We start from the raw sequence: 25,802 nt of genomic DNA, 5'->3' as shown, positions 1-25,802 counted from the left end.
TTAAACAAGACAGTAACCCAGCAAAACAAGATAGGAAAGAGAAGACTGCCCCGTCACTGAAGAGGAATGGGGTAGATACAAGAAAGCATTGGTCTTTTATCTAGCCATTTTTAAGCTTTAGCTGATTTAATCTGAACAGACTGTCATGTTCAGGAGATGCTGTTGGGAAACTAGAAAATCTCTAACGTCAACATGCAAGAGGTGTCCTCTAATTGCAGTGTCTCACTGAATGCTGTTGGAGTGTAAAGGAACACATGACTGACCATCAAAAAGTTAAAGCTTTATCTCCTCTGCAGTGTGTGGCACACACACACACCCTCCATACAAACACAAGGATTGCTGGCTGCTGCTATTGTGAGCACTCTGTGAATTGTTGAGCTACACAAAGGAGATCATGGATCACGCTGCCACTATTTGTATCTAAAGTTTAAAATATACTTTATTATAGTAATTTGCTTAAAACTACTACTACTAAAAAATGACACTAGGTAAAATGTCTCTTATGTGGCCCCTGTCACTATCATATCTGAACAGCTCACACAATTATGAATTTATTCTCCTCACGTCCCTCTGAGCCAAGGAAAGCAAATTGTCTTTCCTCGCAACACTGTACCCCATGTTTATTGTTTGTACTGCCAATACCCATTCCAAATCCCTGGCAAATTCAAAATTGATTGAAGGAAACCTTTTTTCACATAACGCACAATTAATCTATGGAACCCATTGCCATGAGATATTACCAAAGCCAAAAATTTAGCAGGATTCAGAAAGGGATAAACTATTTATTTGGCTAAGACAAAGTTGGTGTTAGCAGATCATGGGGGGGAAGTGTTTAGAAGTGGATGCAAGCATTCACGTTTCAGAGCTTGATTCAACTTCCAACTATTGGGAGTTAGGAGAAAATTTCCCTGAAGGCAGGTTATCCCATTACTACCCACAGCAGGGATTTTTGAACCTTCCTCTGATGCCTCTGATGCTGGTTACTGTCCAGGATGGGATGTTGGACAAGATAGGAGTTGCCACACTAGATCAGATCTATCTATGTTCTTTCAGAGCCTTAGTGATATTTATAATGTTAATTCTGAATTTTGTCTATTTGTAATTTATTGTACATTTTTAAGGCTTGTCTTAAGTGCTTGAGTTTCAACTAGGATTGCCTGTTTATATTAGCAATTTTATCTTGATGAAGTTTTTGTTTGTTTCTTTGTTTGTGATGATACCAAACCCTAAGATTTAATGAGGCTATTTGTTTTATGGACCAAGAAAATGCATATGAATTGTTGGCGCATTTAAGGACATATGGTACACATTAACCTGATGTTCTTTTTATTGGCTTACTGATTTTTGCAACATTGGGGGATGCCAAGGCATTTTATTAATATGACATTCGCCCCTCTCTGTGGGGTAGGTGGCACTACACCCATTCTGCAGATGAGTAAAGTGAGGCATAGAGGCCAGACTGGTTTTTTGAAAGAGGTTTGCCTGACAAGTTTGCTATTTTCCAGGATAATGAAAAGCATATTCCATCCTATATGATAGATTCATTCAGTTTCTAGTAACAAGTGATAAGTCAGATACTTAGTACTTATACCTCTTTGCACACCCTGTGCAAGGACCAAGAACAATCATGGTGTGTGTGTGTGTGTGAGAGAGAGAGAGAACACATCACCTTTTTAAAAGTCTCGTATCCTAGAATGTATATGAATGCTGTCACCTGAGTTGATCGGTGGTGGAGAGCGGAGGAGTGAAAGTTGACTAGCTGTGTTATAATCAGTAGTTCTCACCACAGTTAATTAGAGATGCTATAGAATAGGCAGTGGATATCACAGTAATTTCTCTGGCCAAAACTGCACACACTGAAAAACGACTGTGGAGAAAAAGAGAGAGCGAGCGTGACCTTGGCAACGTGAAATATCTGTATGTGCATCTCTTTTGAGGGTTCATCTTTATATGTCCCAAGGCTGACAGATCCAGATTATAAATATCACTTCTTCATAAGAGCTAGTGTGCAGAAAATGATATCCCATCCCAAGGAGAACAAGTAGCTAGAAAGCAGTACCCCCTCTTTACAATAGTTTGCTGCTACACAAGGCTCTAGGTGGTTTTAATTTCAAACTGACTTTCTAATCTTCTCTTCCAGGTTGTCAGAGCAAGAGAGAAGATTTTTATGGTTTTATCGTTCCTACTGCAATAATGAAAACTGTTCCCTTCCTTTGGTACTGGGCAGTGCCCCCAGTTGGGATCGAAAGAGCATATCAGAAATGTATATGGTGTTGAGGGAATGGATCTTTTCTAACCCTTTGGAGGCACTTGGGCTCCTGACTTTCAGGTAAGAGAAAATTAACAAAGTCAGAAAATAACAATAAACAGACTCCTAGTCTTCTGATTAATTCAGCACTTTGAGTTGCTTAGTATAATACCAAGCTTTGGTTCATTGACTGTCTGCTTTCAGCTTTCCCTCTGTATCAAAATGAAGATGTAATTGGAACTCTTGAGCTGACCTTCAGTTGAATGCGCTGGCCCTGCCTTCTTGCCTGAGAAATTTGCTATTTTGCAGGATAATGAAAAGCATATTTCATTCTATATGATGGATTCATTCAGTTTCTAGTAACAGGTGATCAGTCAGATACTTAGCACTTATACAACACTTTGCATCTTAACGCTGCTGTACAGACACAAAGTGAGTAATGGAGATGGGGCTGAACCATGCTCCTAGATCAAGATGCTACCTCAAAGTGTGCATCTGGAACTGACCTTTGCCACTGGCCCTTCTTTCTGTAATAGAAACATCCCAAACTTTGGGAAAATTGAGAACTGGCTTCTAATGTTGCACTCTCATTGACTTTCAGTGAGAGCTGGATGTCTTTTGTGCATCAGAAAGTGTCTCTGCTGTGGAGGGTACCTTTTAACCTGTGACATACATGATCTGCAGCAAAAAGAATCTGTGTCAGCAAACGTATTTTCTCAGGTTATTTTGGGGGGGGGGGGGGCTTGTTTTAAGAAATCTGCCTGTGAAAATGTCACAATTGGACAAAATGAGGGTGCAAATGATGCACTGTCAAGCCCTTGCTTGTCTGGGTGTTGAGCTTTCTACGATTAAAGCTGCAAATCCTGCTTTGCAAACTGATTTACTAGCTACAAACCATGTCTTTAGAAAAGAAATAAAAGGGAGAGGTTTTGGAGACTTCACCTAATCCCTTTGCCCAGTGAGTAAGGACTTCATACCCTCATTACTCATTTACAAAAACAGATACTTAAATATATATATTTAAAAATAACCACAGATAATTGTTGCCTTCCAGCATTATTCTTATCCCCCTTCTCTGGTTTAGGTTTGAATCCAAAGTATTAAGCTTCCCCACATACACACGAACATCTCCTATTGGAATGTAATGGGAGTTCTGCATGCAAAGATCTTGAAGGATTAGGTTCGTAGTGCATGGAAAGCCTTTTGGAACATTTGTGATTGTGCTCAAGCAGTGTATGTGTGCATACCATGTTTGCCATCATTGCAATATTTCTGTGCTTTCATGACTTACCAGAGCACCCTTTTATTTCATGTTGGAACAAATACAATGACAAGCACCACAATTGATGTTCTCTCTCCAGACCGGCAAAAGTCTTAATGGTGATTTAGGGAACACGCCAGAACAGAACCTGTTAACTGGTTACACCTACAGTTGGCATTTCTGGAGACAAAGGGCTCAATTATTCCTTGAAGATCCAGCTCTACATTGGGTGTGGTATGCAGTTTTATAGCCCCATCAGGTGCTCCAAAAGGCATTGTGACTCACATTGCCTGAAAGCCTTTCACAGAGCACAGTTGCTATGCTACATTTTTATGATGTGTCTTCACTGCAGTCCGAAAGTATGGTTGCAGCAAACGTAGGCACACCTGAGCTAACTTTGATCTAGCTAGATGAAAGCTAGCTTGAGTAACAATAATAGTTTAGCTGTTGCAGCACGGTTGGCAGTACAATCTATCCTCCTGAGTACAATCCCACCCAGAACCCTGGGTACATACTCGATCATGTCATAGCCACTGCTGCTGTGACTACTTTGTTGTTGTTACTCAAGCTAGCTTTTGTATAGCTAGATCAAAGCTAGTTCAAGTAAACCTACAGGAGTCACAATAGCACCTTCCAACTGCAGCACACCCTTATAAGATGCAATGTACACACCACTCTGAGTCTGTCCAGCTCTGCAAGTTGGCATGGCAGGGTGGGCTGAGGTCATAACTCTGACTCCTCCAATGCGGTCTGTGGAATGGCTGGCCAAGAGTAAATACTTGTGATTTGAGAGGGAAGGTTCCCCTAATTACATACCCTCACAGGAGATGTGCGCATCCTGGTTTATATTTTACAAACATGTTAACAAAAGAGGCCAGGATCTCAATAGAAGTCGTCTTTTCTTTAGGTATTCTGACTAGAAATATTTTATGTCCCTGGCATGTTGCATGTGTGTTTAAGACCAACTGGGAAGCTGTCTTTGGGGATTAAGGGTAGTACACTGCTCACTAAATGTCCATTTTTAAAGGACCAGTTTCTCAGATGGCTGAACTGCTAGAGGGGTGTGGGGGCTCAGCTGGCTGGGATTGTGGTGTCTTGTTTTTAACCTATTAAATAATTATCAGTTAAGTAGTAGCAGTGGCTGTATTGCTAACTTGGCTTCACATTCCCACTCTGACCTTCAATCAGTTTGGACTGCAGGTGCATTGACTAAGCTGTTTGGGAAGGCTTGCTCTACTCTGGTCTGCATTATGCTTGGCTCTGGCTGCTTTTACCCTCTGCTCCTGATTTCTCAGAGCAACAAAATGTCCTCCTAATTTCTTTTGACTATGGATTAAGCTACAAAAGGATGTCATATGCAAACAAAAGGTGGGGTGTGTCTAACAGAAATGCTTCTTATCTCAGCGTGTGTTTTCTCATGTGATCCAATAATGAGTATTCTCCATTTAATTAAAGAGTTGTTTCATGAGGACTGGAAGGCTCAGGGCTTGATAATGGGATCTTTGATCTCTGGGTTGCTAGTTCAAATGTAGTCCAATGTGATGGTAACCAGAAGTCATTACCATCTGATGATTGTTCAGTGGCTTGTGTACATGAAATAAGTTGGCTGGTCTCTGTCTGGATAAATTTCTACATCACAGAAGTTACCATGGCATCTGTCACCATTTGGCATATTTGTTATCAGTCTCATCCATGAAACTATGGGTCAAGATTTTCAAAAGTTACTGGTAATTTTGGGTGCTTCGGTTTTTGGTTGCTGCAGTTTTGGATTGCTCTATTTGAGACATCTTAAGGGACCTGGTTTTCTGAGGGTGGGTGCTCAGCACTTTCTGAAACACAGGCTAGGTACCCAAAAATCTCTAGTCACTTTTGAAAGCTTTGGGCTAAAGAGACTAAATTACATGGCCTTCTCAAAGCAAGGTTAAAGGACATTTCCTGAGCGCTAAGCTCACTTTTGCAAAGGGTAAGAGGAAAGAAAAGAAGTCACAGGAGACAACATTCAATTGTCTTGATCGCAAGAAGTCAGTACATCCCATGCGATTTAGTAAGAGTTGCAGATGCTCTGTGCCACTCAGGATCAAGCCCCAATGTTCAGAGCACATAATACAGCTCTCTCTGCAATATAGTGTAAGTTTAAAATTAGTTGCTCACAAGCCTGTTAAGTGTAATAGATGCATCTCATTCTTCTGGCACGTCTCCCCTTTTGCTGACTATCTTCTCTACTTTACAAGCACTACTCTAGGCAGACTAATAATAAGCTAGTCATTTATGCACTAGAAAAGGAGAACTTTCCTAAACTGGAAACACATTCATGCTACGTTTCACAGATAAATTTAGTAGCAGTCTTGCATCCAATACATGCATCATGCATGGATTCTTAGGGCCTCCCAGGAGCCAGTCCTTAAAAAACAATTTAAAAAACATTGAAGAGCTCTTTAATGAAGGAAGGAGAGTAGAGGGCAGAATAAGATTTTACGCTCATAGTTTTACCTCTAATTTCAGGGAAGGCTGATTACAAACTACAGTCTGAAAAATATAAATTTTCCCAAGGCAAAGGGTAGAAAGCTGGTCCCTCCTCCCCTGCACTGCTGGCTGCTGTCCTGTGCATCTCCACCTCCATTTTCATCATTGGCTTCCCTTACTTACCTTCCTTGGGAGAAAGCCAAGATTTTAGTTCAACTCTCACTTCTCTGTGTGGCACACCAGCCAAGGAAATGATACAGGCACAGTTATTGTGGTGATGGAAAAAAGCCAAATGCAGTGTTATAAATGCCATCATATACATGGTGGGCACACATACTCTATATACATGTAGGGCAGGTGCACCTAAAAATTGTCAGGCTATTTTGCTTTTCAGATTACATACTGTGTTCTTATATATTTTGTATTTATGAACACATTTAGCTAACCTGAAAAACAAAATAACTAGATAACAATTTTGAGTGTACATGAAATAGCAGAGTTTCACAGCACCCAGCAACAGCTCCCCACAAAAGACAGATAGTACCAACCCTCTTTTTACCACATACAAGAGAGAGAAACAAATTTTCCTGCAAACTGTGGGTTGGACTCGGGCTGCACAACTACAAGGACCTAGGGACTAGAACCCAGGTTGGCAGAGCCTCGGGTGGCTGAGATTCCCACAGTGCCACCAAGAACCATGCAGAGGTGCAGCCAGGGAGCATCGTGGAGAGTAGGCACCGCAGGAAGTACCGCCCACGAGACCTAGAGTGATAGTACCCTGTGGCCCTGTGATTGGCCAAGTGCCCCTACTTCACCCCTTTGGTTGGCCCAGGAAGTTTGCTAGGTAACTACACAGACCTTGGACTGCTGCAGTGCCAGACTTTGCCTTGTCTCCTGATCTCTGACTTCAACCCCAACTACTGTCCCTCGATTCTAACCCAGTACTGCCTCTGATATCTGGACTTTGACCCCAGCCTGACTCTGATTCCGACTCTTGTTTATGGGACCTGGCCCTGCGATTCCTCCAACTCCTGCCTGGTGACTCCTGTTCCTGGTGGACAGACCTCCGCTAAACTGTGACCACTAAGCCAGACCACCTACACCCCACGCACTTACAACAGGAGAGTAAGGAGGCGTAAGAACCCCTCTTATATCCCACTGCATGCTAAGAGGATCTTGACTTCAGGCACATGGGGTAAGAGGGTTTATGTGCCTGCTTGAGCCATTCCCAGAATAGGTGGACAGAGAGGGGTGGGAAATGGACAGTCCTCACTCCATCCCCCTACTTGTTGACCAGAGTTGCTAAGCTAGCACTTTTTCTAGACCGGAAGTAAATTGTTACCACCCAGGCTCCAAGAGGAAGCAGGATTAGAATTGATAGGGTTTTGAGTCTTCTCTACTAGGCTTTATGGGTCCCTGCAGAGTAAGCTGCCAGACATAGAGTTTTAATCTCCAGCTTCTTGAGGAATGAGGGTCTGGTTGCTCTCAAAAAGATCCTTAGGCTAGTGTGGTTGCAGTGCCTCAACAATAACAGATGGAAGAGAGGCCGGCCAGTTTCCTTCAGATACTAAAGGAGGTAGCATGTGGGGTAGAATGTCATTGGAAGGCTTGAAGATAGCAGTGCTGGATAAGGGCCCCCAGTGTTTGGTCGGGCAGTGGGGGTAAGAAAGCGAGAGTGTTTGGGATTAGATAAGTCTCTGGAGGTTTGAATTCCTGAACTTGAACATCCAAATGAACATTAAGAAGTCAGTTTGTGGACAGCCTCTCTCCTTCTCTGCTGCTGGATTTATTTTGTGAATACCATAGTTATATGGACCCTACAAAATGCTGGGATCCCTAGTTTTTGCCCCTGTGACTACTTGAGATTATCCTTGTAAAGAGTATAAGGGGAGATGTTAACACGAGTGTACTGGCAAAATAACAATATCCTTAAACTTCCCTGCTTCTCTTCTTAGCCACAATATCCTTATTCACCTCCTGATCTGAACCTGATGTCAGTGTTCATTACTAGATATAGTGGCTAATGTGTCCCATCCCAAATGTGGCTGCACTATAGAGCTGGGTAATGTTAAGTGTAGTCTAATTTGTAAAAGTGTGGTGAGACATCTGAAAGTCACTTCACAAATAATAGTAAAAATACCTGGTGATTTGGGGCTAAATTCTGTTCTGTTACTCCAGTGCAAATCCGGATTGACTTCAGTGAAGTTGCTTCAAATTGCTCCTGATGTAATTAGGAGTAGAATTTGGCCGGTTTCCTCCACATCAATAGCAGAATGCCAATAAAATAATTGAGTAAGAAGCAGTTAGATTATATTTTGTCTGTTGAATCTCTTTGATTCTGAAAGTTATTGTATATGTATGTATAGAGTAGAGTAAACACAGGCTTATCTGCCATGTAAACAGGGATGTTACTGCACATCATTTGGTAGTTGTATTTAGATTTACAGGACAGACAAACTATAAAGTCATGAAACTGCTATGCATTAATGTTGTAATAGACGACACTGCAATAAGTAGCAGATCATTACTAAGGCATTCAATAGCCTTTTCAGTATCTTTAACTTTGATTAAATCTTTTGCTGGCAAGCACACATAGTTACAATGGATAAATGTTCTGGGTGACTTGCAGTGTTTGTGCACAGATATGCAAAGGCAGGCAGAAAGCTAAACACCTAAGGACCATCTGAAGGTTGTGTAAGTAAGATGAGGAGGACATTTGTTGTCCTCTGGAAAAATATAAGATCCTAGCCCATGGATGTTTTCAAATGGAAAAGCCTTATTAGAAAATTTATTCCTACCCCTCCTCCTCTATCAATCATAGAAATGCAGGGCTGTAAGGGATCTTGAGAGGTCGTCTAGTCCATCCCCTGGCACTGAGCCAGAACCAAGTATAACTACTCTATCCCTGGCAAATGTTTATCTAACCTGTTTTTGAAAACATCCAAACCTCCACTGCCTCCCATGGAAGCCTGTTCCAGAGTTTAACTCTCCTTACAGTTAGAAAGTTTTTCCTAATATCTAACTGAAATCTCTCTTGCTGCAAATTAAGCTATTTTCTTCTTGTCCTACCTTCAGTGGTCCTGGAGAACAATTGATCACAATTGATCACTCTTTATGACAGCCCTTAACAGGTCCACTCTTCGTCTTCTTGTCTGAAAACTGCCCAGTTTTTTTAACCTTTCCTCATAGGTCAGGTTTTCTCAACTTTTTACCATTTGTGTTGCTCTCCTATGGACTCTCTCCAGTTTGTCCATGTTCTTATTAAAATGTGGTGCCCAGAACTGGACGCAATACTCCAGCTGAGACCTCACCAGTGTCAAGTAGAATGGGACACAGGACCTCCCATGTCTTACATATGAAACCCCTGGTAATTCATCCCAAAATGATATTAACCCTTTTTCAGCTGCATCATGTTGTTGGTTCATATTCAATTTGTGATCCACTGTAACCCCTCCAGATCCTTTTCAGCCTAGCCAGTTATTCCCCATTTTGTTGTTTTGCATTTGCTATTTTTCTGAAGTGTAGTACTTCTCACTTGTCTTTACTCCATCTCATCTTGATGATTTCAGACCAATTCTCCAGTTTTCAAGGTCATTTTGAATTCTAATCCTATCCTCCAAAGTGTTTGCAGCCTCTCCCATCTTGGTGTCATCTGCAAATTTTCTTCACTCCATTATCTAAGTCATTAATGAAAATACTGAATAGTAGTAGACCCAGGACAGACCCCTGCAGGATCCCACTAGATATGTCCCCCAGTTTGACAGCAAACCATTGATAAATACTTTTCAGTAATGTATTTCAATCAGTTTTGCACCACATTATAGTAGTTATACCAAGACCACATTTTCCCAGTTTGCTTATGAGAATGTCATGGAGGTATGTGTCAAAAGCCTTTACTAAAATCAAGATTATCACATCTACAGCTTCCCCTCCTCCCCAGCCAGTAGGCCAGTAACCCGATCAAAGAAGGAAATTAGGTTGTGTGACAAAGTTCCTCCTCTGCCTTGGTGGGTCCTGCGCTTATGGGCAGATTTGCTTGCCTCAGAGGTTCACGGCAGCCCTCAGTTTGGCCACTTTCATGGCTCAAATCTGCCGGTCACTCAGTTAGCCTCATCACTGGCCAGCATGGGGAAACGGAAGAACAACAATCCCTGTAGTCTCTGCTGATCCACCTAGTGGATCGGGGAACAGGCCAGAGACTTTCCCCTCTGGTGGAACCCACAGTCCAGGTCAACTCCTCCGGTATCAAGTAGGGAGTTGGGGGGATGGAGGGATGGGGGGAATCCAGGCCCACCCTCTACTCCGAGTTCCAGCCCAGGGCCCTGTGGATTGCAGCTGTCTACAGTGGCTCCTGTGACAGCTACAACTCCCTGGGCTACTTCCCCATGGCCTCCTCCCAACACCTTCTTTATTCTCACCACAGGACCTTCCTCCTGATATCTGATAATACTTGTACTTCTCAGTCTTCCAGTAGTACGCCTGCTCACTTTCAGCTTCTTGCGCCTCTTGCTCCTTGCAAGTGCACCAGGAACTGAAGTGAGCTCCTTTTTAAACCCAGGTGCCCTGATTAGCCTGCCTGTCTTAATTGATTCTGGCAGCTTCTTGATTGGCTGCAGGTGTTCTAATCAGCCTGTCTGCCTTAATTGTTTCCAGAAAGTTCCTGATTGTTCTGGGATCTTCCCTATTACCTTACCCAGGGAAAAGGGACCTACTTAACCTGGGGCTAATATATCTGCCTTCTATCACTCTCCTGTAGCCATCTGGCCTGACCCTGTCAAGTTGGTTTGGCATGACTTATTCTTGACAAATCCATGTTGACTGTTCCTTATAACCTTATTATTGTCTAGGTGCATACAAATTGATTGTTTTAGTAATTTTTCGAGTGTCTTCCCAGGTGTCAAAGTCAAGCTGATTGGTCTATAATTTCCTCGGTGGTTCTTTGTTCCCCTTTTTATAGATAGGTACTATGTTTTTTTCTCCTCCAGTCGTCTTCTCCAGTCATCCTGGCACTCCATGATTGTGAGGCATATCATAACCAAGTGGCTAATGATGTCAAATTTGGCTTAACCAGGGGTGACTTGAAGCCAGCATTCTGCACCATTCACAACCTCAACAGACAAGAGGTAGTCACTACGAATGGCATCCTGAATGACAGCCAAGGCCATCCATGTAAATCGGATGATGACATTCTCTCATACTGGGTGGAATATTATCACAGTGTCCTGAACCATCCTCCAGCTGCCTCTTGTTCAGAGCTGGATGATCTGGCAGTCACTGCGGTTCTGGATCCAGACATTTGTACTGATGCACCAACACTGGACGAAGTGAAGTGTGCCATCTCTAAACTGCGCAGCTGGTGCTGATGGCATCCCCTCAGAGCTGCTAAAATGTGCTATTGATACTGTAGCAGAATCACTTCTGGTCATCTTTCATCTGGTGTGGAGAACTGGAACCCTGCCAACTGCCTGGAAGGACGGTATTGTGATCTCACTCTATAAGGGCAAGGGACCACGCACTGAATGTAAGAGCTATAGGCCGATCACCTTGCTCTCCATTCCGGGGAAGGTATTTGTGAGTGTTTTGCTGGCATGCCTGGAGCCTTTGCTACATCCGAAGCATTGGCCCCAACAGTCAGGCTTTACAAGGAACAGGTCCACATTAGATGCCATTTGGCCCTTCGCTTGTTGTCAGAGATACATCGTGAGTTCAGGAAGCCTCTGCACGTAGCGTATGTTGATCTTAAGGCTGCATTTGATTCAGTAGACCTTGTCGCATTATGGAAGGCCTTAAAGGGCATAGGTGTCCTTACCACTCTGCTGGACTTGATTAGAGAGCTGCACAATGGAATTGCTGCCTGTGTTCATCTGAGGAACTAGATGTCAGTGCCTTAAAGACTGTCTGGTGTTAGGCAGGGTTGCGTTTTGGCCCTGCACTCTTTTTTTGGGCAATGGATTTCATAATGCAGCATTCCATCCGGTCCATAGGCCTTGAGATCAGTGATCTCTCAGTCACAGACCTTGACTACGCTCATGACACTGTTCTTTTAGTACAGAGCCCTGACTGGTTTCCTGAGGCACTCCAGCATATGGAGGAGTCATCAGCTAAGATTGGTCTCCATGTTTCATGGTCAAAGACAAAACTGCAAAATCTAGGACCAGGTCCACCTGGGACTCCAATCTCTTTGAACAACAAAACTGTCAAATCAGTTTCCAGCTTTTGTTATCTGGGTTCTATACTTACCAGCTCCTCCAATTCTCACATGGAGCTTCTCCATCAGATTGGCATCGCAGCATCTGCCATGGACCGTTTACAATGGATATGGAATCAACACCATCTTAGTATGACAACCAAGTTCAGGATTTATTCAAGCTGCATCCTTCCCATTACTGTTGTACAGCTGCCAAACATGGACACTACGCTGCTCAGACTGGACAAAGCTGGAGGCTTTACACACAAAATGTCAACACTGTATATTGGGCATAAAGTGGAATTACTTCATTGTAATGCAGATGTTTATGGTCGCTTGGGTGTACAGACTACTGGGGCCATTGACCGCAGGCAGCACCTTACGTTTTTCTGACATGTTGCAAGAATGCCAGAAGATGTTCCAGCGAACGCTGTTCTCTGGGTGGCTTGTAACATTCGGGATAAAATTCCACCAACCGAGGGGTGGAGGCGGCTCAGAGGCAGACCCCCTATTACATGGGTTCATCAAGTCTGTTCCGATGTTGGACTCTCAGACAGTCAAGCCTTTGCGGTTGCACAGGAACGGACCAAATGGCAAACGATCGCTATGGCTGACTGTCTGGCTAAGCCTTGAAGAAGAAGCAGTAGTCTTCTGGGATCTCACTCATCACCATGAGTTCTGAAAGATATGCTAATGGTTCCAACATTGTTTCAGCTAATTCCTTAGATACCCTAAGATGCATTTCATCAGGTCCTGCCGACATTAATGCATCTAACTTATCTAAATATTCTTTCACCTGTTTTTTCCATATTTTGGCTTGTGTTCTTTCCCCCTTGTTAATATTAATTGTGTTAAGTATCTGGTCACCATTAACCTTTTTAATGCGTATTTTACTTCAATCTTCACTAAACACCTCAGCCTTCTTGATGTTGTCCATTATTAGCTCTCCTTCCCCGCTAAGTAGAAGACCTATGCTTTCCTTCATCTTTCTCTTATTCCTAATGTATTTATAGAACCTAATCTTATTTGCTTTTTATGTTCCTTGCTAGATGTAACTCATTTTGTGCCTTAGCCTTTCTGATTTTGTTCCTACATGCATGTGCTATTCTTTTGTACTCATCCTTAGCAATCTGTCCATGCTTCCAGTTTTCGTAGGATTGTAATAATTTTCAGGTCACTGAAGAGGTCTGGATGGGACCATACTGACCTCTTACTATTCTTCCTGTCTTTTCATCACATTGGAATAGTTTGCTATTGTCCCTTTAATATTGTCCCTTGGAGAAACTGTCAGCTTTTTTGTCCCTTGGAGAAATTGAACTCCTTTTTACCTTATGTTTTCTTCCCCTGGACTTTACCTAATAGTTCTCTGAGTTTGTTAAAGTCTGTTTTGGGTTGGGGGGGGGTTAAGTCCATTATCCTGATTCTGCTGCTCTCACTCCATCTGTTCCTTAGAATCCAGAAATCATCATTTCATGATGATTTTTACCCACATGCCTTCCACCTTCCCTGTTAGTCAGAATCAAGTCTAAAATGGCTGTCCATCTAGTTACTTCCTCCACCTACTGAAATAAAAAATTGTCCCCAAAACATTCCAAGAACTTATTGGACATATTGTATTTTGCTATATTACTTTTCAATGCAGGATATAGTTCCCAGTAGTGGAAATATCATATATTTAAACTGATGTATGCTTGATCTTAGGATATGTCTACACTAGGAGCACTCTATTAGAAAAGAAGTATTGGCATACTATATCAGCAAAGCACTCCTAGTGTGGATGCAGCAAAACCAGTACGGATGCATTTGTACCAGTATAATAAAACCATGCCCTATGAATGAAACAAGCTATTCAATAAAAGCCCAGCTTCACCAATATAATTGTGTTTATGCTAGAGACTTCTGCCAGCACAGCTATGTCATTCGGGGATCACAACTCTTCACACCCCTGACTGACGTATTAAAGCCGGCAAAAGTCTGTAGTATGGACATAACCTTAGTCAAAAGGCCACAAAAATATGTAAAAAAAAAAAATAAAGTACAAATGCAATGACTAAATTCTGCCCTTTTAAAGATCTATGGGCCAAATTAATACCTATGTAACTCAATAGTGAATTTAGCCCCATGATCCCAACTTGAAAACGTTGGGTCATGTGTATCTCTCAATCTGTGGGAGCTGCATATGCAGTATGAGGGTCAGTAGTAGGGTTGTCTAGCTGATCTCTATGCAGAGCTTGGAAACAGCCAGTATGCATCCATATACTATAAGTGGTGCTTTTTTAAAACTACTGTAACATTTTCTAGAATTTCAGATTTTGGGGGCTTTTTTTTAAAAGCAAGTCCCAAACTGTTAAGGGAAACTGGGACTGGGCATTGAGGTTGGGGAAGCCTGGGAAAGGAGACGGGGACTGGGTGCCCTGGGGACAAGGGGCAGCTGAAATCAGATGAGGGTCTCAGGGAGGAGACAGTGACTGGCAGAAGAAGGGAGTGCAGGATGAGGGGAGATAGATCTGACATAGAGCTGGGTGAGAACTGATACTGGTGGGGCAAAGATAGGACAAAAAGCAAGAGATACAGTGTGGGAAGACTGAGATTAGATGAGGAGTCTGGTACTGAAAGCCAGTGTGGATGGGAAACACGGGGAAGAAAGATGACTGGAAGGCACCATGGTGGATGGGGATGAGGACCCTTGAGAGAGGAAACTGGGACTGGTTGGGCACGATGTCTGGGGACCGCATGAGGGAAACTGTGAATGGCTGGACAGGGAGATGGAGAGCCACTGGAAGAAGACTGAATGATTGGGGTGGGTGGAGGAGGAGATTAGAACAAGAGCTGGCTGGGAACTTTTCAACAATTTATTTTTTTAGGTTGGAAAATGACAGTTTGTTGAAACACCAGTTTCAATGAAACATCTGGCCACAGATCAAGAGAGAGACCAACCCCAGAACTGATCAAGTGGCAGAGGTCTGGATTTAGAAGTTCCAATCCTTTTGATGAACTGTGTGGATGTCGAGATGATACCATGTGATGGAATTTGTTTTTTCAGTTTTCTTTTTATAAAAACCTAAGAAATTACACCCAAAACGTACATTATTCTGGTTGCAAAGTCAAGCATTCAAAATGTTGAAATGTCAGAATTAAGGTTGCCTGTTTCTCCTTAATTTGACACCATTGTGTAAGTGCATTGTGATAAACTCTTTAATTACATGACCACATACTATTATTCCACAGGATCTTGGGGCCACACAAAGAAAAATGAGGAAAAAACAAAATATTGAATAGCTGCTCATTAAGTGAGCACTGTCCATCCTGTGCACTGAATAAGGCAGGGATTCTATGGAAACAATAGTATGTGATTACATAATTAAAGAATATCCGTGCGTACACACAGGTTACATAGGCATCCTTAATTCTGGCATTTCCTAACTTTTGAGTGTTTGACTTTGCAACACACACACACACACACACACACACACACACACACACACACACACACACACAAGAGAGAGAGGATAGTTCCTAATATCCCTTTAGATTATTACAAATGAAATAATAGTGAAAAATCAAATGTCCCTTTCACCGTTTATACTGCTTGCTTACTTTCTGTACTGCATTCAGTCTAGATAATGAAATTAGACTGGTCAGTTTCATTTTCTAATTTTCATGAATTAGCACAAAGCTGCTTCAATACTTTGCTTACAGACCTGCAGAGGAATGTTGAAATGATACTATTTTAAAACAACAACTAGTTTTCATTGTAAAACAAAAAAAAATCTAAAATTGTGGGGAAAAAATTCTGTTCTTGTTAAGTTCTGTAAATCTCCAGTCTCAATCTATTTATAAATATAAAAAAGCACAACAATAAAGCTTAATTTTGTAACCTAAATCTTAGTTCCATATCCATTTAAGTATTTGTTGACACTTCTGTCTGCCTTCGTAGGCATTTATAAAGCACCCAGCAACATGGTATCCTACACTTCTTGGAGTTCTGAGGCTCTAGGAATCAATGTATCAATTATACTGGTCTGGAAGTGTAGCTGTCTACATTTCTGACAAATATTATATCCTTCATTTCACGGCTCAGATTTGCAATACCATGTGGGACAACACAGCAGAATGTAAATTGTTTATACAAAATGAGAGCAGGACTTACAGCACTGCATGGCATACAGTAAACTTCTCATAGGTGGCATGTGCCAGAAAGGCGGCATGTGAGATACCTTTCTCTACTAAAAGGAGCATTGCATGCTATAAAATACTCCAACCTCTACAGTAAAATATTTCCATCCTATCTACCTAACAAATATGTATGAGTTCTCCAACATATTGTTGTTTGAGATCATACATTAAAATTAAGACTATTTTATCTGTTACAAATGAAAACTACAGATATGCATTAATTGTAGTAATTGATTCTTAGATCTAAAAGTCTCCAGGGAATGTCACAAATTCACATGAGGTCTCAGCAGTGCTAGGTTTTTTATTTGGATCTGATTTAGCTGAACGATGTAGCTCAAGACACGTTTCCTTTCTGGATACCCATATGAAGAGAATCAAGAACAGTTGTTCTTACTTCCAAAGCAAATTGCAATTTGCTTACTCAGCTCAGAATCCTGTTTCAGATGTCAGTGTAAAGTCTGAAAGGAGATACAACTACATTAAGGGATGTTATAAACAGGAAGGTGGTCAATTATTTTCAGTAGTTAGTCAGGAAAGAATAAAACATCATGCATTTAAAACAGTGGTAAGGACATTTAGGGGAAACACTAGGGGAAATACTCCAAGAAACAGTACAAGCTACCAAGGAAAGATTGTTGGAGTCCCCGATGCTGCAAAATGTTGTTAAAGACTAGATTTGACATCGTGGTTTATGTATTACCCTTTACCAGTAGCACCACCTATATGCATGCCCAGTACAAATATATGGAAAGGCAGAGTCCTTGCCGTGAAGTACACAGTACCTGAAAAGATAATGAAGAAATAGAACAAAAGTAGGAGAAAGGAGTATATCATACAAGTAAGATGGTCAAGGTGATTGGAGGATCAGGAATAATTTAGGGATGACTGAAATCAGTCCTGACACAATGCTTGAAGATTCACTAAATGACTCCGCACTTATCTACGTAGCAAGTTACTGCACAGTAAGCCTGACTGTGAGTCTGCAGCATACGAGCTTGCCATGTAGTAATTCACCATGTCAACAAGTCCTCACTAAAGGACCCCTCTCACCTAAATGGTTTACATGGCTAGAAGAAGCTGGAATTTCTAGTAATGCAAAGGATAGGTTTATAAAATCATGACTGGTATGGAGAAAGTAAATAAGGCAGTGTTATTTACTCCTTCTCATAACACAAGAACTAGGGGTCACCAAATGACATTAATAGGTAGCAGATTTAAAACAAAAGGAAGTATTTTTTTCAACAACGCACAGTCAACCTGTGGAACTCCTTGCCAGAGGATGTTGTGATGGCCAAGACTATAACAGGGTTCAAAAAAGAACTAGGTAAGTTCATGGAGGATAGGTCCATCAATGGCTATTAGCCAGGATGGACAGGGATGATGTCCCTAGCCTCTGTTTGCCAGAAGTTGGGAGTGGGCGACAGGGGATGGATCACTTGATGATTACCTGTTCTGTTCATTCCCTCTATGGCACTTGGCATTGGCCCCTGTTGGAAGACAGGATACTGGGCAAGATGGACCCCTGATCTGACCCAGTATTGCTGTTCTTATGTTCTTAAGTTTCTGATTCACATAGGGTTTCTGAACCAAATCGTAATCGTTTTTAAGAAGTAGAACGTAAGAATGCTACTTAGGCATGGCAGAATACTGACTGAGTTTTACATTGTGGAGCTAATATTTCTAAGGATGTTCAATGTTCATCCTAACCAAAATAATCCTGAAATACAGATAAATAGAAAAAGAATCAGCACCATTAAATGCTCTCTCTGTGGCCCCAAACAGCCCAAAAATTCAAGAGCAGGGATGGTTGTTACTGTTTGGATTGAACAAGTTGTCACTTGGTTAACACAATTGGTCTATTACTCATTCCCTTGGAAGGGTTCTGCTTGACCTCAAACTGACCTTCACATATACAAGCTGAACGAAACCGTTTAGTAACTGAGAGCAATACAGAATCTCACCCAAAAACAGAGTGGCAAGAGCCATGTTTGCTGAAGCAAGCTGACCTCTAGATTTTTACTGCAGTGTGTACACCTTTCAGTGCATTGTGACACTAAACAGATCTCTTTAAAATAATTTAGAAACATAGACACATTTCACACTACAGGTCTTAGCAAATTAGTTTTAAGGAATCAAACCATTAGCAGTTGGATTTTCTGGAACGGTTCAAATAAGAAGGTTTCTCGTTCTTCGTCTGGCTGGGGAGAAAACAGAATTTTGTCATTGTAACATTTCACATCTTCGAGCATTGACTGCTCCCAAGGACAAGCAGTAACTGAGTAATAACATTTTCTGCTTGACTTGGTGACTGTATAGAACATATTTCACTCTCCAGTAACCTGTTGAACCAGGAGAGAGGGGAAAGGGAGGTACTGATTCCCATACTATCAGCGCAAATTTGGCTCACAACCCTTTGGAGAAATTACCTAGTTTGATGATAAGATAATAAGGGGATTCGGGTTTTTTTTTTAATTTGTGATCTTCATTCAAATACATTTTGTTCTAAATAACTATGTAAAAATTAAAGTAGCAGCTTCAAATTCATAGTATGTTGCCTGACATTAAAAAATAATTAACTCTTGTAAAATAGACCAATTTGGGACTAAAATGATCATTTATTTATAGAACACTCCCCCCCACACACACCTGGTACTCTGAGCACTACACAAACAATTACAGACAATATTAAAAACATCATCAAATACGCACCATAAAGATAAACAAAATATTAAAGAGACAAACACAGTGGCATCATTAAAAAAGAGTTTGGAAGGGATGTGCTATGGATGGGCTACGAATGCAGTGCAGAACCTGGGGCTTTCTAACAGGTCCAAAATATAGTCATTCCATTTTTTAAAAACTATTTGAACACACACAGCAATTTGATTATCAAAGTGTGTAGGGTTTTCTGGTTTGTTTTTTAAATTTGATTATACTTAAAAGTACCTCTCTAGAATTCCAGGGTACCCAGACACTTCTGCACAAAACTGCCTACACAAGTTCTTCAGTCTCTCTCAATTGTGGAAACTTTATTACTCTGCTGGTGACCATTGCTTCTATTTTGTTGTTGTCTTTCATATTTTAGTTTTCATTTATTTTCAAGTGAATTGAATGCCCTGACTGATGACTTGGAAGAGTGAAGTCTTCTGTTGATTTACAGAACAGACATAGCATGGGCATCAGCAATGCCAGCTTCCAGACTGCCTCTGCCAATGTGCACCTGGGCTGACCTGAAAGGAATCCCCTTTGGATTCAATGACAGCTCAGTTTTCAGTCCCCTGTCAGCCCTTGTCATCTAGAGCGTCAAGTAGACGAGACTGTTGCTGAGATTTTTTCAAAGGAGCCTAAAGGAGTTAGGCTCTGAAGTAGGACTGAAATCCAGTGGAAGTTGCGCACCAGATGTCCTTAAACTCCCAGTGATAGTGTCTGTTTAGAAGTGGTGGGGTTTTGTTGTTTTCTGTGATGCAGATGCTTGACCTGAAGGGACTGGATTGAGCCTATCAACCCATTTCAGTGTGTCCCCTGAACATATGATGGTAATGATGCTAATGACTTCAGACAGAGTTGAGCAAATTCTCTGGAGGTGAAAAGCTGCATAGCCCATTACTAATTTGCTGAGTAGAGCTTGTCAAAAATTACAGTTACTTTTTGCAGAATATTTCAAATGATTTTTTTTAAATTCTCTGTGAGAATTTTTCAGTTTTTGAAAGTGAAAGCTGAATTCTTTTACTGATTTTTTTTTCTTCAATTTCTGGTTTATTAATGAAAAACTGAAAAATTTTTTGCTAAAATTTTTGGTTTGGGTCAAAAAGTCATATTTCACCAGAACATTTTTTAATGAAGACTTTCTGACCAGCTGTACTCCTGAGCGATGAAGTTTTGTCCTTAATATAGAGCTAGTTGAAAATTTTCCAGTGGAACATTTTTCCACTGGAAAATGTTTCATCAAAATCTAAACTTTCCAAGGGAATGTGTTAATTTCCATGAAATTTCATTTTGGAAAAAAAATTTTAAAAAGCAGTTTGATTTTTCATTTTGAAATGATTTCCACATTCTATATTGTATTATAAATAAATTATAATATATAATAAAAGTCAAAATCAAAATGAATCGACAGTTATTTTCTAAAAATATTCCAATGGAAATTTCAAAAGTTTGTCTTTTAATTCTGATTCAGAACAAAAACAAATGTTGAAATGTTGGAATTTCCCATGCAATGGAAATTCTGAGAGTCAGCCGGTTCTGAAAAAGAGCTGCAGAAAGCTCATACTTTGCTTCATATACTAGTGTGTAACTATGGGACTGAATTGTTAATTATAGCTCAACCGAAAAGAGGTACATGGAGATCAGTGTAATGTTTTTTTGTTGTATAAGGTATAGTAAAAATCTATGCAATTTAAGTTATCAGTCATGTGTGTTTGACTCCTATTACTGTAAAACAGATTGATCTTCTTCTCCCATTTCTTTACCATTTTGTATTGCTGAGAGTCATGAGAATTGTAATGTATCAGCAGCAGCTCAGTAATACCTAATGACCTCTATTTGTTTTGCGCTAGTTTTCCAGATCAAGACATTCGCAGAACTGCAGTCCAACAAATGGAAAATCTGTCAAATGATGAATTGTTGGAATACCTCCCACAGCTGGTTCAGGTAATGAAAAAATTGATAGCTAAGGAAGTTCTCTAGTCAGATCAATGACTTCATTAAACACTTTTAATTCTTTCAGTCTGATTGATACATTAGTGGAAGAATAAGCGAGAAAGTAAGATCAGCTGATGCAATGATTGAGTTAACTACAGGGCTGAACTATAGATTGTGCTCTACTCAAGAGAATGTGGTTTGCTTCTTGGCATTGCTGATTGGATTTCTGTGTGTTCTGCAAAGAGGCCTTTCCTCTGGGGGAAAAAAAACAGCATCTGAAAAAAAAAGAAAAGGAGTTACGACCAATAGCACACACCATCAAATCAATGGCTGGTAGTGGCAGGGCTTCTCTGCAAGAAAAGTAGTGTTTGGAATCACAGTGAGTTATTTACTTTTAGATATCTATGCAAAATAGCCAAGTACAGTTGATGTAAGGATGGGGGAAAGATGCCACCAATGTGGACGGAAGAGAGCAATTTGCGTGCTGAATAATCTTTCATTATATACGTTGTCTTTCTTCATAAATGATCCCAAAACACTTTATAAGATGTAGGACAGACTATCCCAACTGTTTTCTCAAGGGTTTGCAACCATGGCTCAGTGGATATTTTCTTGGGGTCCAGGAAGAGACGACTGTCCCCAAAATATTGTCTTTTCTCCATACAGTCTTTTATAAATGTTTTCCTACAGCTCTTGTGGGGTCAGAACCCTTCAGATTATGCTGGGGTGTGTGCTTGTGGGAGGGCAGTGGGGGGAAACCCAGGAAGAAACCACTTTCAATGGCATGTAATAATTAAGTTAATAGAGGACTGAACTATAGATTGTGAAAGAGTCATAATCCTAGAATTTAAGGTCAGAAGGGACCACCAGAATGTCTAGTCTGACCTCCTGGATAGCACAGGCCACCAACACCGCCCAGCACCTGCACACTAAACCCAACAACTTAAATTAGACCAAAGTAGTACAGTCCACAAGAGACTAAACTACTATGTGCCACAGACAAAGAATAGGTGGGACAGAGATGCACCAATGGCTGAGGCCCCTGTAATGGCAGGGAAATGTTTAAGTGAGAGAGACCCAGATAATCCTGACAAGTGACCCACATCCTGTGCTTCAGAGAAAATCTTTGTTGGCAAGTCTTTCCATTTGCACCCTGTATCTGTCTGGTGTATTTAGACTTTATGCTCTTTGGGTCAGAGAATGTCTCTTACAATATATCTGAGCAGTACCTAGCACAATGGGGTTCTAATCTCAGTTTGGGCCTCTAGGTGCTACAGTATTGTTTTAGATAGATAGATATAGATATATAGTATAATTTTTTTAAATTATTTGTTTTTAATTCCAGGGAATCATTTAGGAATTTGAATCTATTTTTAATTTTCAGAGGGACTGGTGTGTCTCCAAGCACATCTCACAGGATCAGATTGAATTTAGTCTCTGCACCTGTACTGTCCTCACAAAAAAAGGTTGATGCTAAAGTCCTGACTTGTCTATGCCCACGGCGTTTTTGGGGATGTTCTGCATCTATTGGGTTGCACATTTAAAATAAATTAAATACATAAATAAATAAAATCTTTGTCAGGCCATTTTGTTTTAAAGTTAACGCAACAGAAACAGCATGTAAGTGAATGTGGTTTCTCTATCTGTTAAGGTGATCAAGTTTGAGTGGAGTCTTGAAAGCCCCCTTGTGAAACTCCTGCTGTGCCGCTCTCTACAGAGCATCCAAGTAACTCATCAACTTTACTGGTAAGATCGTCTAATATACCAGATTGTCCATTTCATTGATTGTTAGTGAGCTTTGTCCACTATGTTTACAGCACACTCTCACTATATTCAAGATCAAGTAAATTAGGAAAATAGTTTTACTTTCCTAATATTCGTTTCAGCACTGGGTCTGAGTGAACCAATTTAAATAAAAGAACCACCTACCTGAACCTGCATCCAGGCCCTTAACAAGGGTTTTATTTTTAAATCTTTAGTTCACTTTCCACAATCTTGAACTTTCTGGTTTCAGCCAGAAATGGTAGTACTGAAATATTGCCAAAAAATACTTCCAAGCACACTGAGAGCAGGACATATTGGCTATTTCATGAAGAAATTTGTTCTTCAGAGCTTACCAACCTGACCTCAAAAATTCAAACTTTTGGATGCATATCAAAGCCAAATCACTAAACACTTTCCCATTACTAATCACCATACATTATTGAAGGCTAGGTCCAAAAAGTTCACACTACATAGAAAATTCTTTGCTTCAAATACTCTCCTACCTTTCTCCTGCATGTTGACTAGATTTTCAAAGTGATTTTTGCATCATGGGTTGGATTGAGTCCATCCAGCATCGGAACCTGCCAACCTACCCAAACCACTAGGCTCAGAAAAATCCCTCCCACAGGACCAGCAAGAGCCAGCCTTTGCTTAAAACTCTCCTCCATCCCTTCTCCAATTCACCTGATTGTTCCTTCTCCAGGCTCAGAGATCTGTCATCTCTCCATGGAACATCAGGTAGTGGCTCGTAAACACAGTTTGAGAACCTCTGCCATAGCAACTTAACAGTATCTGTTGCAGAGCTAACAACTGGTGCATTATTGACCGAGGCTTAGCTTTCCCAGCCCCTAATACCAACTAGCTCTGTTTGGTGGTATTGTAGTAACCCCAAACCTGCCAGCCAGAACATGAATCCTTGTGTTTTACATACAGTAACTGAGAAGGGAAAAAAAATTCTGTATCAAGCATTAACTAGGTAGGGGATTTTTGACTAATTTCCTGTTAAGCTGATCTATAACCAGGCAACACGCTCATGTGTGTAGTAGTTTGAGGGCTTCTATCCTCTGTTGTGGGCAGCCACTGGAAGGCCACATTATCATACATGTACCCGTCTGACATGCCGTCCAGTAGAGGGCAAATAGATATGAACAGACAGCCAATCACAGTGTCTGGGATATTTGTCATCGGCGCATGGTTAGGTCTTTGCCCTGGAGGAGGTTCTCATACATAGGCCAATCTGATAAGTTATGTGGCTGTGGAGCAGGGGAAAGAGCTGCTGTAAGTGGTGGTGTACATTACAGAGACTAATAATAGTGTTTTAGAAGCAGTTACTAGGTTATGAGCTGGAAATAACCATAGCTTGATATCCTCTAATGTACTTCCTGAAGTTAAATGTTTGTATTAATCTACGTGCATATAATAAGAAACAGGGTGTCCAACCGTTATTATTGATTATGGAGATGTAATACATCTTATTGTGACTGCAGCTGTCTTTTGCTGGCTGGACATTCTGTGTAAAAGCCATTGCAAGTTTATCTCATGTGATAGTTTATCTCAGCCACTGTTTGCCAGAAGCTGGGAATGAGCGACAGGGCGTGATTTAGTTTGATGATTACCGGTTCTGTTCATTCCCTCTGGGGCACCTGGCACTGGCCACTGTCAGAAGACAGGATACTGGGCTAGATGGACCTTTGGTCTGACCCAGTAGGGCCATTCATATATTCTTATGTGTTGATTATTCTACACACTAGATTTGTCAGTTTGGTGGTTTCTAATTAAAAGGATGGTCTTTCCATCAGCTCTGCAAATCCTGGGGTCTGAAAGTCGAACTGGGTTCTTTTTGCCTGCACAGTAATTCCATTGAATTACACACCTCCAGGCAAAGACTATACAACTGAAATGTAATAATTCTGTTGATGATGTGCAAGATAGAGAATTTAGCTCTTTGTCACACCTCTATGAGCTCAGCAAGTACTAATATGAATAAAAGATCGTGAACAAGCAGATATGGATAAGAATACACAGAGAGAAGATCCATCAAATAAGGAGATGCCTTTTTTCAGTAGTCATCTTTCTGATCATACATGCTGTTTAACTGAGAGTTTTGCCATTGCATCTTATAACTTAGCTACACTAGAGGGAAGTTCACTTAAATAATGATATACAATGAATCTGTAAGTTGGCCCAATAAATCAACGGCAGCTCTGGAGGTCTGGATTTGTACATTGACAAGCCTCCCAAGCATACTGAGGCAGATCATCAGCTGGTGTAAATTGTCATAGCTCCACTGAAGTCAGCAGAGCTTTAATATTTTATACTAGCCGATGATCTTCGCCGGTATAGCCTTGCTGCTGAATTTTCACTTTGTAATGCAGATCTATGAAGTGCCTTTTCTGTCCCTGTCTTCTGCAAACTTTTTGTACACAATCAAATCATCTTCAACTCTTACATAATCTACAGGAGATAATCTTCCTTGTGTGCAGCAGCTAATCAATCCATGATAATGGTGCAGTGCAGAATCCCTGTCTGGGAGAAGAGAGTTCTATGTAGTCGGATTTAAAATGGAAAAAAAAAAAACTAAACAAAAACCACAGCAACTTGAAGATTTTTGAATTATCATGGTTCTCCCTGTATTCCAACCAGTAGCAGCAGCCTGTTCATGTCATCAAACAATTTGATTGCTTCTCAAGGACTTTTTACCTATCTCTGGGTGTTAGTAATTAGAGATATCATCAACCACAGAGAGTAAAGGCTTTAAATGTTTTGATTATCCAGTCATGCGCTGGTTGCAAATGTGAGGTACAGTTCACCAATAGCCTTTTTAATTTTCACATTTGAAAGATTTACATGAGTCTGCGGTAACTTCTCATAAGGAGTAAGCCATGAGTTGCCGTTTATCCAATATTAACAGCTGTGTCCGAGGATGACGTATGCCACTGTAAAAATATCCTTTGAGCTAAAACATTGCATGCAACTTCCTAAGGAGGGGGGATTCTTGACCAATTTTTAAAATTAAAATAAAGTTAGTATGCTTATTCAAGTAACCGAAAAAAGAGGCTTAC

The 25,802-nt window shown here is 40.8% G+C and overlaps 1 protein-coding gene across 1 annotated transcript in view; it reads left to right on the top strand.

Annotated features, from left to right (window-relative positions):
• The window catches only part of PIK3C2G (phosphatidylinositol-4-phosphate 3-kinase catalytic subunit type 2 gamma), a 275,645-nt gene that overhangs the window by 84,938 nt on the left and 164,905 nt on the right, over positions 1 to 25,802 (top strand). The window contains exons 15-17 of the mRNA XM_037916093.2: positions 2,141 to 2,329; positions 20,892 to 20,985; positions 22,628 to 22,722. Of these exons, the coding sequence (XP_037772021.1) occupies positions 2,141 to 2,329; positions 20,892 to 20,985; positions 22,628 to 22,722 (378 nt within the window). The remainder of the gene's footprint in view (positions 1 to 2,140; positions 2,330 to 20,891; positions 20,986 to 22,627; positions 22,723 to 25,802) is intronic.

The sequence above is a fragment of the Chelonia mydas genome, chromosome 1 (assembly GCF_015237465.2).
Source record: "Chelonia mydas isolate rCheMyd1 chromosome 1, rCheMyd1.pri.v2, whole genome shotgun sequence".
In the NCBI taxonomy this organism is placed as follows: Eukaryota; Metazoa; Chordata; order Testudines; family Cheloniidae; genus Chelonia; species Chelonia mydas.
This window is presented reverse-complemented; position numbering and strand designations above follow the sequence as displayed.